The sequence below is a fragment of the Drosophila busckii genome, chromosome X (assembly GCF_011750605.1).
Source record: "Drosophila busckii strain San Diego stock center, stock number 13000-0081.31 chromosome X, ASM1175060v1, whole genome shotgun sequence".
NCBI lineage: Eukaryota > Metazoa > Arthropoda > Insecta > Diptera > Drosophilidae > Drosophila > Drosophila busckii.
This window is the reverse complement of record NC_046608.1, coordinates 5627724-5645150: the sequence shown is the minus strand read 5'-3', so window position 1 is coordinate 5645150 and position 17427 is coordinate 5627724. Positions and strand designations below refer to the sequence as shown.

Here is a 17427-nt window from a genome sequence, read left to right as displayed (position 1 = left end):
TTATATTTATATTATATTTTATAATATATATTTATAATTATAATAATTTATATATTTTATATTTCAATTTATATTATTTTTATAATATATTTAATATTTATATTTATATTTATATTTATATTTATATTTATTATTAATATTTATTATTTTTTATAGAATTTTCTTTGCTTTTGTGTTCGTTCTTTGCGTTTAGCTCAACAATTATTTTTGTTTTATTTTGCTATTAAGCTACTTTAATTATTTAATATTTATGCCAATATTTGCGACTTTTTAGTCCATAGTACGCAGTTGCTGTTTGTTGATTTTGTTAAAAGCTACGCTAAGAATTTATTAAATTTCTAGTTAATGCAAGCACAGTTTCATTTTAAGCTTTTAATCGCTAATTGAATGCAAAATGTTAACTAAGCGGCTTACATTTAATAATTACAAATTTACAAATGAATCATCACTCAGCTCCCAATGTAAACGTCGAAGTGAATTAAAACAAAATACAAACAAATGCCGCATACTATTTATTAGTTGACCAAATTAAGTTTTTAAAATATTTAATTAAATTTTTAAATAATTATTTTAAGCTTATAATTTTTTAAATATATATTTGAATGAATTTTATAGAAAAAATCAATGGATTGAGTGTAAATTTATAGCCAGCAGCTGAGCAAATTATTTTTAATATTTAAATTATATGTATTAATTTATTAAATATATTATAAAGCAATTAGCTTTAAATTGATTAAGTTTTAACTTAATATATATATATATAACTTAATAGCTTAGCACAAAATCCGACTGCTGAAGCTAAATAAAATTCTAAGCTTAAAGCAAAAAATTTAGAACAAGCATAAACAATGCATTAGAGTCGAGCGAGCGAGAATGAGAGAGACATGCTGACAGAGACAGAGACAATTGTCTGTTATGTATATGGTTAAGCTCAAATCACGGCGACAGCTTGCCACATGCCGCAAGCTAAGCATGTGCGTTGCTAATCCAAAATGTCGCTGCAACCTGCAACTGAGCGGACGCTAAGTGAGCGACTGATGAGCGTTGACAATGTTGCGCTATCTGACTCGACTGACCTAGTTTAAGACACACAGACAGACAGACAAAACGGATGCAGCAGCAGCAGCAACGGTTGCAAGCATTTCCGGTGGTGCAACAAAGTTGCTCAAGCAGCAGCAGCAGCAGCAGAGGCAGAGACTGAAGCAGCGCTGATTGCCAACTGATCGTTGTTTATTCGCCGCTGCTAAATTTCGATAACAATAAAATATGATTTCTTCAGCTACATTTGGCATACACAACAAGCGAGTGAGAGGGAGAGCAAGAGAGTGAGGGAGCGAGCAGATAGAGCTAACAAGCCAGCTAGTAAACAAACAGAAGACGCAACACAAAAGAAATTATGGTACAAGAGCTAAAACAAGTTGCCTTTAACCCAATAGCAGCCAAACACCCTAACCCCACCCCCACCCCACTCCCCGCTGCTGTTTTGGCTGCAAAAGTGCGTAGCCAAAAAAAAAGTTGAGACTCTAACACAGGCCAGTGGCCAAAATAAACAAAGGCATGAAAAATCCAACAAAGCGCTGAGTAAATATTACAAAAATGTATTACACACACACACACACACCAATACATATATATATATATATATATATAATACAGCAAACAAAAACAACAAATTTTCGTAGACGTGACAAAAATGTTTAAGTGAAAAGTTACGACTTTGCCTGCGAGGCCAAAAACGAGCGAGATAGCAATATACACGCATACATACACACAAAGCGACGGAAATCGCTTCTTCTCTACACACACACACACATACAGAGAGAGCCCCCAGTAACGTTTCCGTCTCACACTGTGTAAAAAAAAAAAAATACAAAGTTACCCAAAAAGCTGCAGAAAAAAAAAACTTTTTGCTTGCCGTTTTCTTGTTGTTATTTATATGCCACGCAAACATTTAAACATTTGTTGTTATCTATACACAACATAGTTTATATAGCATATGCTTTTAGTTTATAATATGCAGTTGATGGAATATTTATAGACTCAATTAGATTACACAGTTTCGATTGATTGATTGCGAAATATTATTCAACGAACTTCTGTGCGTGATTCGTAATTTGAAACTCGTTTTTTTTAATTTAAAATGAGACAATTATTTTCAATAAATTAGCATTACAAATAATGCCAAACAAAAATAATTGCAAATAATATCAAACATTTAATTTCAATTAGTGAAAGAATTAAAAATCAGCAACTACATTAAAAAACAATTATTCTATAATTATTTGAAAAGCTCAGTAATAATGTTGAGTCATTTTTCAATTTATTGTAATCATTAGTAATAGAAAATATTTATTATTAATATATTAAACTGAAGAATTCTAATTCTAATATTAATTATGAGCTTAACGTTAAATTATTATTTATTTATATTAAATAAATAATAAATAGCTCTTAGCATTAACAACAACAAATTGTTAACTACATTAAAAAAACTGTTTGTTTTTCTAATTATTTTAAAAATTCTCTGACAATGTTGAATCATTTTTTGTATTCGTAATCATTAGTAATTGAAAATATTTCACAAAATAATTATAATTGAATTAAACTTTAATATTAAATTATGAGCTTAACGTTAAATTATTTGGTTTCTAAAGTTTTCTTTAACAAACTTAACAGGTTTGCATTTTTAAATTTATAAAATAAATTTTAATGCTTATTTTTAAAAACTTATATAACTTAAGCATATGCAATGCCAAAATTTAAGCAACATTAGTATAAATAAAAAAGAAAAAAATATAATAAATAGCTCTTAGCATTAACAACAACAAATTGACAGCATAATGCATAAACTCATTTTTAAGCAAGTCGCGCTCTATCGCTTACGCTGTCTGTCTGTCTGTCTGACTGTCGTTCACGCTTTTTTGCTTGTGTGTGTTTTGCTGAGCAGTTTTTGCTTTAGTTCGCCTTTTTTCGGCTGGCGCTGCTTAATATTTTCTTGTTTACGCTGTTTGCATGGCTCACAGCCGTTGTTTATCATGCCACACACACACACAGGCACACACACACACACACACACACACACATACAGAGTGTAATGTGTTGCTGCTTGGGCTGTCAAACTTTTCACGCACGCCTGCAGTCGAGCCGGCAAACGATTTTCCGGCACGGGTTGAGTCGCGCACCAAATCGATTTCCGCTTCATTACGCTACACCTACAGCACTCTGACCACCAAGCGAGCCACCCAACCACCCAGCCAGCCAGCCAGCCAGCCACCCACCAGCACACCCCTTAGTTCAACTCGAAGTTTGAAGTGGCGTATCAATCATTTTTCAGCAGCACTTTACACGCTGCTGCTGCTGCTGCTGCTGCTCCAAATGAAGATGCTAGCACCACAGACGACCGCTAGACTCAAACCACCCACTCAAGCGACCCACTCAAGTCACCCACATGTAGCTGTGGCGTTGTCAGTAACATTGCTACGCAAATTGTTTGTTTTTCTCATATTTTTTCATTTTCTTTGCACTTGTGTTTTCTCCGCTGCTGCTGCTGCTGCTGCTGCTGCTGCTTCTTCCTCTTCCGCCTCCCACCCAACAGTTTTCTGTTTTATATAGGCGCATCTTTTGTTATTTCGTGCTCGCTACGCTTTCATGTCATTTCTCAAGTTTACACAACATATTTCAAGTGTTTGATGTCTTTCGCACCCAGCGCGCATCAATTTCTTGACTCTCTGCCATTTATTATGTTGCTTTGCTTTCTTTGCTTCTTTTCGCTTTGCTTTGCTTGTCATTATTATGAGGGAGGCGGAGGCGTGGCTCGCAGCTCAATTAAACATGCAAGTTCAAGCGCAAATACACAAATATTGCGCATACGCCGCGTTTGCTTTTGTTAGCGCAATAAAAATATTTATGCAATCATAACGATTTTGAAGTTCCAAACTGTGTCGTTTGCCACATTTTAAAAAATGTATAACAATTAAATTAATTAACACATAAACACGCATTGCATATTAAAGATAAACGAAAAATTAATTGCAATTTGCACAGCCTAAAAAAATAAAATAAAATTTGAATTTTTATTATTGATTAGGCATTTTTATAATATAACACATAATATTGTGTTTATTAAATTTATGCATTTTATTAGCTGCATTAAAAATGAGCATTAAAAATTAATAAATTTTAAAGTGCGCAGCATTAGCTTAAATTATTTGTTTGCATATTTACTATAAAGTTTAACAATTTTTTCATTTATATTTTATGCAAATCTGAGACACTTTCTATTTTTTGAATAAATAAATATTATATTTAATAAAATAAATAAATAAATAAATAAATAAAAAAAAAATATATATATATTTATTAACACTAACAAAATAACTAATATTTATTGAGTATAAAAATTAAATTAAATGCAGGCTAAGATTTTTAATTATTTGCTAAGCTTAACAACTTAATTATTAGACAATTATATTAATTGTAGCGTATACAAAAGCCTACAAAGCTTGCTAAAATTCTATTTAAAATTGTTGCTATTGTTGTTGTTGTTGTTGTTGCTACTCATGTGTAGCTCGTTGCATTTGCACTTCAATTTTGAACGTGCAATATATTTTTGGAGCACTCAGCAGCAGCAGAGCGTTCATGCCACAGCCAAAGCTGAGAGAGATAGCTAGATTGATTGAAAGAGAAAGAGACAGAGAGAGAGAGAGAGAGAGCGAGCTGCTGACCCGCCCACTCCAAAAGCAAAAAAAAGTAGCAAAACATGATAATCATGTGCATGACGATGATCAACAACAGCAGCAAATGATGATTGCCACTTGAACGTTGCACACTCTATATGTATGTGTGTGTGTGTGTGTGTGTGTGTTGGTGTTGAATTTTTTGTGGCACACTTTCGTGTGTTGCATGTGTGGATGCAGTCAATTATTTGTTGCTACTTTATAAGCGTGTGGCAAGCTGCAGCATAAATTGACCAACAGCACACACACACACATAAACGCTGCTGTGTGTGTGTATTGGCATTTGGCTTACACTGCGTATACATAATTTGTATTATTTTGCTGCCAAAAACAGTTTCCATTTGTACAAAGCTTTAGCTTGTGCCACAATTTGCTGCTTAAATATGCCACAAATCTCACAATGTACTGCAATTTTGCACTTATGGCAATTTAAAGCTTTGCCTGTGTGTGTGTGTAAATAATTGAAATAAAATGTGTAAAAATATTAAACTTCAACCAATTTGTTTGTTGCTCTCGTGTAAAATTGCAATTTATAACTTTTTGGAGCGAGTCATTAATATAGCTTGAACCCTTGCACAGGCTTTATAATTAATTTAATAAATAAATGAATAAATAGCGTATACTGCATAGCTAAAATTTATTAGCTACATTAGGATTGAAAATTGCACATAATCAAATTGAAATTGCTAAATTAGTGCATAGAAATTAAATTTAAACATTTTTGATTTAGCATAATTGCAACTAATTAATTTGATTAGCTGAATTAGTGTAGCGAATAATTTTAAATGCATTGCAAATCAAATACAGCATAAAAATTAAAAATAAATAACATAAAAATAAAATTAAATATGCAGCAAAATTTTTTATTATTGGTATAATAATTTTTATTTTGATGAATTTTGATGCATATTCATTTATTAATTTGAATGCCATTCAAGGCAAAAGTGAACAAATGTTTGGTGAAAAGCTTAAGCAACAGCAACAAGAAGAAGAAACAAACTCTCAAAGTACTTGCAGCTGTTCTTAGGGCTTCCAGCTCAACTCTCGAGACTTCAAGATAAACTCCAGAGTGCTTACAAAATTCGGCATAAATCGTTGTGGGCGTCGTTGCTGTTGCTGTTTTGTTGGCATAAAAGCAAAGTTGTTGGCAGTTAAGTGGCTAAAACTAAGCTGGCAATTCATCAAACCGCATGAGTTTATTAAACGTGCAAGAGAGCGAGAGCGAGAGCGAGAGAGAGAGAGAGAGAGAGAGAGAGAGGCTTACGCATTTTCTATTAACTGCACACAATGCGTTCAATTTACAGCGAACGCGTTCGCTCGTTTCGTTGCCCTTTTGCCAATAAATTATGTGGCAGACGAACGAGGCCGGAAATGAATGTTGCTGCTGCTGCTGCTGCTGCTGCTGTGGCAACTTCAGCTTGTCAGGCAGCTTCACTTCACCATGGCAATGACATGTCAAACGATGCGCGTTCTAATTAAAATTTAATTGTTTACACTTTTCAAGGCAAGCAGCGCGTAAATTGACAACGACGCCTAAAGGCGAAAAGCCAAACTGTAAGAGTGTGCGAGAGCGAGAAAGCAAGTGTGCAAGTCGAAAAATAAGAATAAAATATATAATAAAATTGCCGCCTACACAAACCAACCCCGCAACCCCCAACTCTCCAGCCCTCGCTTAACTTTAGCTAGGATTCATTAGCCTAAACGCTGCTGTCGTGACCGGCGCGTTTAATTGTTGCCAACCTGATTTACATGGGCGACACTAAAAGTTTACAACACAAACACCAAATGCGCGACGACGACGACGACGACGCTGAGTGGGTGGGTGGGTTGACTTGGCATGTTTACTTTGGGTAGCTGTAGCCAGACTACGTGACTCGCATGCCAATCGTTTGCTTATCAAACTGTATAAAATTCATAGAAATTATGACGCGACTGCCAAAAAGACAATCCCCAAAACCCACCCACCCACCACCCCCTTTGCTTACAACATAAGTTCGCACTATATTAGCTTCGCTTGCTGGCATTGTCCGTGTACTTAAGCATTTTATTGTCTTTAAGCTACATTAAGTCAAACTGCTGTCGCTAGCAAATTCTTTTGCCTTTTTTGCTGCCATATTACGTATACGCAAGCCCTTAGATGCGTGTGTGCGTATGTCTATCTGTCTGTCTGTTGCTTTATCATGTATTAGATGAGCTGACGCTCATTTACAGCAAAGTTTTGAATGTTTATGTTAACTGTGTTTGGGTGTATGTGTGTGGCGCTTTTATTACTATCATCATCATCATCATTATTATTATCAGCAGCAGCGTCATTAGCATCATCATTATTATTATAAAGTGCGAAATTCTTAAGCTTTGCTTGTTTGCCTTTGCCTTTGTTGGATTTTTAAATTTAGCTGTGTTGCTTTTTTTTGTTAAAAAAATGTTTTTTATAAATTATAAAATGGAATTTATTAATTAAATTGCTGTCATTCACTATACCAGCTACAAATATTTTTTATTAGCAGTGCTATTTATAAAATAATTAATTATCTTTCAATCAGTTTTGTATTTAAATTAAATCCAAGCAGTTATTAATTTTAGTGCTTTTATTTATTTAAATTAATTTTTATTTATTATTTATGTTTAATATTTTGTTGTTTCCTTTGCTTTAATTTCCACAAATTTGAATTGAATTATTGTTTTCTTATTTTATAAATTAAATTATTATTTTACATAAATACATTTTTAATAAATTTAAATTATATAAATAATAAAAGCTTATACATTTTTTTATATTGACCATGTATCTGTCTTTAAACTATTTATTTATATTTTAACTTCAAAAATTATCTTATTGCGGCTTTTGAACTTCTTTTATTATAAATAGATTCACTAAGCTTAGTTCATTGCTAGCACATGCTGCTCTCAGCTCTCTGCTCTCTCCTCTCTCTCTCTCTCTCTCTTCTCTCTCTCTCCTTCTCTTTCTCTTCTCTCTCTCATTGCCACTTAAAATCGCAGCGCCCTTTTTTTTTTACTTTGCAGCATATTTTAAAAATTCAAAATGTTGTAATTAATTCTCAGCCCAGTTCGAAAACCTCGAAAATCGAATTAGCGCCATCTATAATCAACGCAGTCCATCAACACGCTCGGGCAATCAAATGACAAAAATTGACAAGAATTTAATTGGTTTATGGCAGACAGGCCCCCACCCCCACCCCCCAGCCAAGTTAACACTTGCCCTTAAGCTCAAGCAGTTGTCACACATACACATACACATACACATACACATACATAGATATCTCAACGTGCCACCTGGCAATTAAAAAGTTGTCTACGTAAACGCTTAACACGAAAATTCACCGCTACAGAGAATCGAGTTAAAATGCTAAAGCAAATTAAATTAAACACAAAACTTTGTAAAACAGCAACGAAAAGCGCGCAGATAACCAAAATAATGTGAATTAGTTAATGGGCAAATGGGTGGTGGGTGTTGGCTGAAAGTAAATGCTAAATAGCAAATGCCAAGGCGACATTTCGTTTATTAAGTTTTGGCTTCAACCCACAAGAAGAAGAAGAAGAAGCAGCAGCAGCAGCAGCCAGCGCGCAGTTTTAGTAAATTAGAAAAGGAGACGAAGCAAAAAAGTAGGCGCCGCAGCAACACAAAGTGTGGCAAGTGTGGCAAGTGTCTGGTCACGAAATTGTCGCGTAATTAAAATTGAATCAGTGTTGCCCCAAAAAAAAAAATTACAAATAGCAGCAGACACTAAAAAAAAAAAGCTGCGCAAAATTTAACAACAATTTAAGCAAACAATGCAAACGATTATATAAATTACTTATTTTAATTCTATTAAAATGCTTAAGCTAATGCTTTAGTTCACTCACTGCTTGTCGCTTTGCTGTTTGCGTAACTGTAAACAATGTCACACACACACACACACACACACACACATGTCACTCACATAATTATTATTATTATTGCAGTTATCGAGTGAGAGCTTTATGTAAGCATTTGTGCAATTTCATATTTTTTCAACTCACACACACACACACACACACACACACACAGCTGACAAAGAAATTAATGTCAAAACGTAATAATAAATGTAATGCTCTCTGTTTGATTGCGATGGCATAAATAAAATTATTGCAATAAATAAACAAAAAAGCGTTTGGACTTGGTTAATACTCTGCAAACTTTTTTGTTCATATCTAAATTAGTTTCTTTAACTAGAATTTGAGTAGCAGTAATTAAAAATTTAAATTTAAATTCCAATAGAATTTTTTAGGCATTAGTCGCAGTTTTTTTTATCATTTTCATTATTTTGCTAACATATTTTTATAAATTTTATTTTTTATTCTATAACTATTCTAACGGAATTTTTTAGGCATTAGTCCCAGTTTTTTTGTTATCATTTTAATATAAATATTTTTTTGCTTACATATTTTTATAAATTATATTTTTTATTCTATAACTAGAATTTGAGTAGCGGTAATTAAAAATTTAAATTTAAATTCCAATAGAATTTTTTAGGTATTAGTCGCAGATTTTTTTTAGCATTTTAATATAAATATTTTTTTGCTTATATATTTTTTATATTATAATAAAATTAACATTCAACTTTTATTTTATGAATATTATATATTTTATATTTTCATACATTTCAATGAAACTTTATACATTTATTTCGTTTTGTTGCATTTTAATTAGTGCAAAAATGTAAAAAAAAAATTTACATAATTCGCACTAATGCTTTGACTTCAATTAGGCGCAAAAATTCTATTAATATTTTTGTTATTAAATAACAAATGCAAAATATAAAAAAAAAGCATGAGTATCATTATAACTTTTCTTTTTTATATACAAATGTTGCATTAATTAATTGAATATGCCTGAGCTTGCATAATAATGATATAGACAGCAATGTAATTGAGTAGAAATTGTTGTGTAGGGGGGCAGGGGGTGTGGCTGGAGCAGCATGAGTTTGAGCTTGGCTCGAGTTACTTTGATAAGTTGCCAACTTAATCGTAATGTGTTTCGATTTAAGCAAAAAAAAGAATAGAATAGAAAAAAAAATAAAAAGTAAAATAAATAATGAAGACTTCAGCCCAAGCTGTCTATTGTTAACAGCTTGCGCTCTCGCTCGAACACACATAGCGCTATCTCTGTCTGTCATTTGTGGTTAGCTGGCGTTTTGCTTCATTGGTTTTTGATTGTGTTTGGCTGGCTGCTTTTATTTATTTACAAACACACACACACACATACACATAGTTATAGAGCTGGAGAAAGAGAAAGAGATAGAGAGAGAGAGAGAGAGCGCGCAATAGATTTTGTGTGGGCGTTGAAATCAGAGCTGCAAGCTCAGCAAGTGCTGAATTCGTTGCTTGAAGCTTGTCTAAAGTTCTTTGCTGCTTATTTTCTTATTTTTATAAAATATTATAACTTGTCTAAGGCTACAACAGCTGCAAAAGCCTTACAGCAAACTTAAATTGCAAAACAACAAATATTAACAATAATAACAACAACAACAACAACAACAACAACAATAACAATAACTGTAACAGGATCAAGTCTTGTGGCGCAGTTCGCTGGCTTTCTATATAACTTTTGATTAATAGAGCCAAGCTAGACGAAGAGCGTGAACATAATTGCGCCACATGCCTAACAAACCCACAAACATATAGTGAGTGCTAGAAAGAGAGAGCGAGAGAGAGAGAGAGAACTAGAGCCAAGTCCTTGCACATGACACAAGCAACTTTGTGCTGAGAGCGCGCAAAAACTTCTTACGCTAAATTGATTCCGTTGCAAGTGCAAGTGTGTGTGTGTGTGTACAGTGGTACTAAACTTCATGCACAGTGGTGCATATGACAAGCGCAAAGCTTTAAAGCTGAAGCTCATGTTGCTAAACAATTTAAAGAATTTTTGAAAGCCAAAAATTTGGTACAGTCTCGTTAGCTAAACTCGCTTTAATCACCCAGTAGGACTGGCATTACTGAAATCACTGCTTACTAGGCAAGCAGCTTTATTTACTTTACCTAGCGCTTAACAATGTTTTAAGTTTTTATTACGCAGTGTTGGAAAATTCGAAAAATTATCAGCACATACTTTAGTGCTAGTTAGTTAAATTAGTAGCTACGTTAATCTTGCTCCAAAGGACTAGTTACGAACTAGTGCAATGTATGCGCAATTAATAAAAATTTTGTTTTTTTTTTTTTAACTTTACCCATATTTTATTAGGCTGTAGTTTATTAAACGCTAAAAAAATAATTTTAAAAAATAAGCTGCAAACTTTTTGCTTAAAATTCCACAAGCTAATACTTTAACTTAACTAACAAATGAAATATTAATAGAATTTTAATTAATTTCTATTGCAGGCTTGGCAACTTTTTGCACTGCATAACACTTTTGCGGCATCCCTGGTATATTTTTGATTAACTTTGCAAAATTGCAAAACTTTTGCTTATGCACTAAACTGACATATGATGATGATATTAATAGAAAGTTCATGCATTTTCCATTCTACATTTTTCATAACTTTTATGCTCTATGCCTGTTGCACCTTTGTCTACTTTTGCACTAGTTTGGGATGCAATCAAACTTGCAAATATTACATTAGTGTAAAAACAAAATATTCATTTAGTCATTTGAGTAAATTTCCCATTGTGCAAGCTATGTTGACCAATTGATTGGCTGGTTAGATTGATGTATTGACTGACAAATGAGTTGAACCAACTACAGTGCGTGTCCGTCTGTCAGTCGATTTGTGGCACTGTTACATGCCACAGCTATCAAAAGGATTGAGCATTTGTGCTTAATGCAATTCTGTGGCTTAAGCCAACAAAACTCAAATAGACACAGAAAATTTAATTGGATTTTATTATGCCCAAGCGCAAGTAAAATTTAAATTATATATATAATAATTATTAATCCTGTATATAACACCAGACACTGCGTACTGACTGGCTAACATTATTACCGCAGCACTGCACACATAAACGCCATATACTCATTTTTTGGTTTTGCTTTTTTTTGCGAAGAGATACTTTCATGCTATTATTAATAATGCATGCAACCAAAAAAAAATAAAATGATCAACTTACAATTTTAAATAAGCCAAAAAAAAAAAGCTGCTTACGACATCATCACTAAACGCTAAATTAAGAAAATTGATTAAATATAAAAATTTGAAATTTAAATCTATCTATCAAATCATTTTTATTCTAAATTCAATTTAAAAGTATCTTAAATATTTTATATAAATAAATACGCAACCTTTTAAATCAATGTCAAAAGTATTTAAAAGCAATAAATAGTAATAATATTAAAATAAAATAAAATTTAAAAAATTTAATATTAACAAATGTTTGTTATTTTTAAAGACTATTTGAAAATAGCAAAGGCAATTTAGCTTAAATTTTTAAATAACATTTTTTGTTAAATATAATATTAATTAATTTATACAGCAAAGTAGCAAAAATATGTGCATATGCTAAAAAATTAAATAATGCAGCTAAAATTAATATTAAGCAGTTTTTTTTTTAAAGAGTTGCTAAATAATTTATGTTTAATTAAATACAGCAAAATATGTGCAGCTAATAAAATATTATATATAAAAAAAATTCTAAGCTTAAAAGTGCAATTTAGTTAATTTTATAATTTTGACATTTTTTTACAATTTTTTTAAAGCTCTAATTTAATATAAAATATAATTCCAAAGCTTCAAAATTGTTGCCAACTCAAAATATATAACTATAGCTGCTGTATATCGATAGCAAAGAGCACATAATAAATTTAAAATTGTAATTTAGATGATTTTTTTAATTTTAACATTTTCTTTTAATTTATAATTAATATGAAATATAATTACAAAGCTTGTACTTGAAACTTTTGCTCTATATATATGTATATCTATATGCATATCTACATCTATAGCTTTACTATATATCCCTAGATTTAGCTCTGCTCTTAGCTAGGCTACCCAAAATAATGTAGGCAAGTGTATAGGCAGCTAAACGAGCATAAACTTAAGAGCCTAGACTCAAGCATTTGGGGCATGAGGCATGAGGCATGTGGCAGGTACTGCCAAGAGATGCGAGAGTCCTGTGAGTTCGAGTCCTGTGTAATATGTTGTTCATATCCTTGTCCTTGTTGTTGTTGTTGTTTTTTCTCTCTAGCAAATCCTTTTTTTCGCTGTCTTTTTGTTTGCTTCTTTGGCTGCTCTTTGCTGTGTGTTTCTTGTTTTTGTGCTTTCATGCAGCTACACAAATTTAATGTCTGTGTATTTGTGTAGCTTGAACTCTTTTTTTTTTTTATGAAAAGCCATGCAAGTTGATTAAGTTTACTTTGATCGTTAGTCATAAATGTTGTGCACACATTTTTGTGTATAAATTTCGCAAATATTTGTGCTTAAAACACATTTGCGTGTTGTTGCAACTCATTGGCAAAATGTTGCTAATGCTCAAATAAGCTTTAAATACTAAATATTGAATTTTATATAGTTGTGTGTGTGTGTGTGTGTGTGGCAAAACTAATTCAAATTTTGCTGTTTTTAGTTCATATTTATTTTTGATACGCTGGCGTTTTGTTTGCTTCGAGTTTTGGCAGCCACGCGCGCTTCGCTCTCCTCTCTCTCTCGCTCGCTCGCTCTTCAATTTGCTTGTTGTTGCTTCTTTTTTTTTTGGCAAAGGCTAAGAGCAAAGTTGGATTATTGCTATATGCCCCCAATGGCATGTGCCTGTGTGTGTGTGTGTGAAAAGATAATACAAATCTCTAGCAAAGGTTCAAGTGCGTCTGTGTGGGTGTGGCTAGCAGGTAGCACTCGCTGGCGCCCAAAAGTTTAATACTCCGCAACCAAAAATACTCCTTTCGACTCTCTCTCTCTCTCTCTTCCCCTCTCGCTCTCACACTCGCCGCTCTCTGTCTGTCTCATGTGCTTCATTCAGTAGCTTGCAACCAGCCGAGAGTTGTATATGCAATTTTTCTTTTTAATACCCTGTAGCTAATAATAAATGACAGTTATGATTTAAAAATCTATTGCTTGAATTTGCAATACAATATTAATAATTTAACAATTAAAATTTACCATTGGCTTTCTTTTAGAAAAGTCTCAACAAATATTTGCCAACAAAATATTCCAAACAACAGCTTATACTTAAATATAATTTATATTTAAGCTCAAATTAAAAACAATATAATTATGTGAAATAAAAAAAGAGAAACTAACTTAAAAAAATACACAGCCTCTTAAATTAAAAAGTAATTTTTAAGCATCAATTCAAGCAAACAAAAATTTACAAAAAAAGTATTGCATGAAAAACTATTAATAATTTTTTTATAATAATTGCAGCAATTTTTTAATACAAAAAAATGTAGAATTATAATTCATTAGCAAATTTTATATATTTTATTTCTTGTCTTTCTTTTTGCTTTTATACAAATTTATAAAATAATATGCTGACTTAGCAAGCAACAAATGTAACTTGGTTTTTTATAAATGATGCAGATTTTATAAATAAAATAATTAGCAATTGCTGATCAATTCAAAAAGCTGCAATATAAATACAAAATTGTAGATTTATGTTTATAGCTAGCTGCAAGTTTTATTGCTGCAGGATATATATAAGTCTGTCATTAGCTTGGCTAACTTGAACGAGTCTGAGTCTGAGGCAATGGCATGAGTTGGATTTAATAAATTCTAATGTTTGCTTAACGTGGCCGCAAGGCTTTCAACCTGAATAACCGCACACACAGACAGACACACACACACACACACAGACAGGCAGACATATATGCATAGAGCAGCTGTAACAGATTTAGTTTTATTGCAAATTGCAGCGCAGCTCAACTGATGCTGCTGCTGCTGCTGCTGATGATGATGGCGATGATGATGCTGCTGCTGCTGCTGATGATGATGAACATGTTGCTGATGTAGACATAGAAATGACCGCAGGGCAGACTCTAGACTCGAAATATTTAGCCAAGCGTTTGCTTTTGTTTAAATAATTGAGCTGACACGACGCTCGTTTAATGCATTAAAACTTCTTGATTGTGTTGATTGGCTGGATTAATCAAAAGATTGTACATTGAAGATTTGTCTTCGAACCGAATTTTGTTACTGCTGACGAAACCAAGTCCAGGGCTTGTACCAGAAGCGACGACGCTCCTTTGCTGCCGGTGCAGCGGGCGGCGGCATGGGCAGCGGCTGGGCAATGGCCAAATGTGGCGGCTCCGGCGCCGGCTCATCGGCCATGACATCGATGCGCTGCTGTGTGGCAATGGCGACGCATAGGCGATAATCGTCCATGGCCTTGAAGCATTTAGACGACTGCTGCTGCTGCTGACGCAGACAGCGCATCAGCTGGGCGGCCACATCGCTGCAGGGCGTGCTCTGCTTGCGTCCAAAGTGACGCTCAGTGTGCTGCACCATGCGCTCGAACTCCAGGCAAATGGCCTCAGGTGTCCTGTGTGAGCGACGACAAGTGTAACTGCAAACGAAATTCGTAGGATGCACTTACATGCGCTGAATATCCTGTATGGCCTTGAGGACGCTGCCGCGCTGCGCTTTGGTCTCCCTTAGCGGCTTTAGCTTGGGCGCTGTCTTTGGCTTTAGCACGCCCATGGGCAGCGGCTCCTTTGCCGCTGATGCTGCACCCAGCATCGCGCCCATTGCCACACAAAGTTACAGCAAAGAGTTAGCTAGTGTGTGTATGTAAAAGAGAAAGCGAGAAAGAGAGAGAGAGAGAGACAAGTTGAATCTGAAGCTGTAATTTTGTAAACTTTAAACTACAAAATGTTCTACTCTAATTGTTACAAAAAACTAAAAACGCTGCTACAGTTACACAACAATTTTAATTTATTTATTGCTAGCTAAAGCAAAGCTAACTGTTTTTTATTTATAATTAATTGTATTTGAGCCATTGAAATGCTTCAGTGCAATTAGTTGCAATTATAGTTTAGCCACATTTAGTTGCATCAGTTTAGTTTAGCAGTTAAGACTTCAATGCGTCTCTAGCTTTTGTCTGTATGTAAAAAGGCTCAACTAAAGTTAAATAAACATTTAACTTAACTTACGCGCACTGCTTTAGCTTAAGTTCAATCAATTTTTTTGCTTCCACCATTTTGATTTGCTACGTTCCAAAAATTTATCTGAAACACTTAAAAACAAATTTCAGTATTCGCCTCTGTGTCTAGCCCCACCATGCCGCGTGCTCTGCCTAGTGCTTGCCACACAATGGGGCAGAACAATTCGCATGGTAAAGCTAGACACATGGCGTATATTGAGATTTGTTTTTACATTTTGCTGCGCCTTTGAGCTGCCAGGAATAAATGAAATAATTAAATGTAGCCCAATTAGCAAATGCATATTAATTTACTTACAAAAGCTTGTCAGCTGCATTAATTTCAGTTTGCTGTAAATAAATTCAATATTGACTTAATTACAATTTGCACATTTACTTTAAATCCATACGCACTGCTTCGACTTTTGTTTTTCGGCCACCATTTTGCTTCCGTCCGTTTCTCGACCGCCATTTTGTTTGCACGTTTATGTTTAACACTTAAAAATAATTTCAGTATTCGCCATTGTGTTCAACTAAACCATGCAGCGTGCTCTCATAGCTGTTGCCACAAAATGCGGCACACTATGCGGACACGCCGCATGGTAAAGTTGGACACATGGCGTATACAAAAATTATTTTTACATTTTTTTTTTTTGATAATGAGCTGAGCTGAGCTGCTACTCGACACTGAAACTTATATGTGCTATATGCTCACCGAGCAATTTTGACAGCGGAAGAGGAGATGTGTTCAATTCGATTAAGTAGCCTAGAAAAAATACCAATATATCGATAATTTTAATTTGGCTTGCGCAGAGGCCAACCCAAACAACATAAGAGACTATGAAATTAACAAACTAAATAAAAGTAATTAGAATAAAAATAAAAAAATCAGCCTCAAGGCCTTTGTTGCTCTGGCAATACAAAATTTGTACCATAGAATTTAATTCTAGGCTACATTCAAAATAAATAAATAATTTGGCCTGCAAATTAGTCAACACTTTTTTTCAAACTGCGCATTTTATAGCTTATAGAATGAGAATTTATATAAGAAATATTTTATATATATTTTAATGCAAACTCCAAACTTACTGTTATCGTTTTAAACGCATATCTAATATAAATAAATTTAAGCACATGCCATAAATATTTAAAATTTAGCTATGGCTATTGCTTCTTACTTTTATTAAATAAAATAAATTTTGCGCGTACATAAATTGTTTAAATTTTATTGTCAATTGATGTTTTGCAGCTTAAGTCTGCTTAAGTATTAGCGTCTATATCTATTAGCACAAGCTGCGCTGCTGCCTACATAAAGTGGGGGCCATAACCCCCAATAGATTTGAGCCAGTCGCACACAAGTAAACAAGCCAACGATATATGCTGCTCCATTGCGAACTAATCAAGCAAAATGTCTGCCTACCTGAGCAGCTCTCTCGCTCGCACTCACTTAGCGAATGACTTTGACTTCATGGCCAAATAAAAGCAGAAAAAAAAATAACTTTTGCCTGGCAGGCATAACAATAACAGCAGCAGCAGCAGCAGCAACGAAAAAAAATAAATAAAAAGAAAATAAGCTAAAAGCGAAGAAGCTCAAGACAAAGTTTTTGTTGTTGGCATTTTTGTTATTGGAATTTTCATTGGCCACAAAAAAAAT

At 33.5% G+C, this 17427-nt stretch overlaps 1 protein-coding gene across 5 annotated transcripts; it reads right to left on the bottom strand.

Annotated features, from left to right (window-relative positions):
* Positions 1–14314: 14314 nt before the first annotated feature.
* Positions 14315–16480, bottom strand: LOC108605886. Of its 5 annotated transcripts, XM_017995700.2 has the most exons (7): positions 16416–16480; positions 16188–16270; positions 16093–16124; positions 16010–16028; positions 15787–15869; positions 15231–15411; positions 14315–15176 (listed from the first exon to the last, which is right to left on the bottom strand). In XM_017995700.2, the coding sequence occupies exons 6-7, from the start codon at positions 15380–15382 to the stop codon at positions 14828–14830; spliced, it is 501 nt and encodes a 166-aa protein (XP_017851189.1). In that variant the 5' UTR covers positions 15383–15411; positions 15787–15869; positions 16010–16028; positions 16093–16124; positions 16188–16270; positions 16416–16480; the 3' UTR covers positions 14315–14827. The 5 variants fall into 5 exon arrangements, 3 of the variants coding, with proteins under 3 accessions (XP_017851189.1, XP_017851188.1, XP_017851190.1); XM_017995699.2 differs by lacking the exon at positions 16416–16480 and having other exon boundaries at positions 16188–16385; XR_001915399.2 differs by lacking the exons at positions 14315–15176; positions 15231–15411; positions 16416–16480 and adding an exon at positions 15602–15723 and having other exon boundaries at positions 16188–16396.
* Positions 16481–17427: the final 947 nt, after the last annotated feature.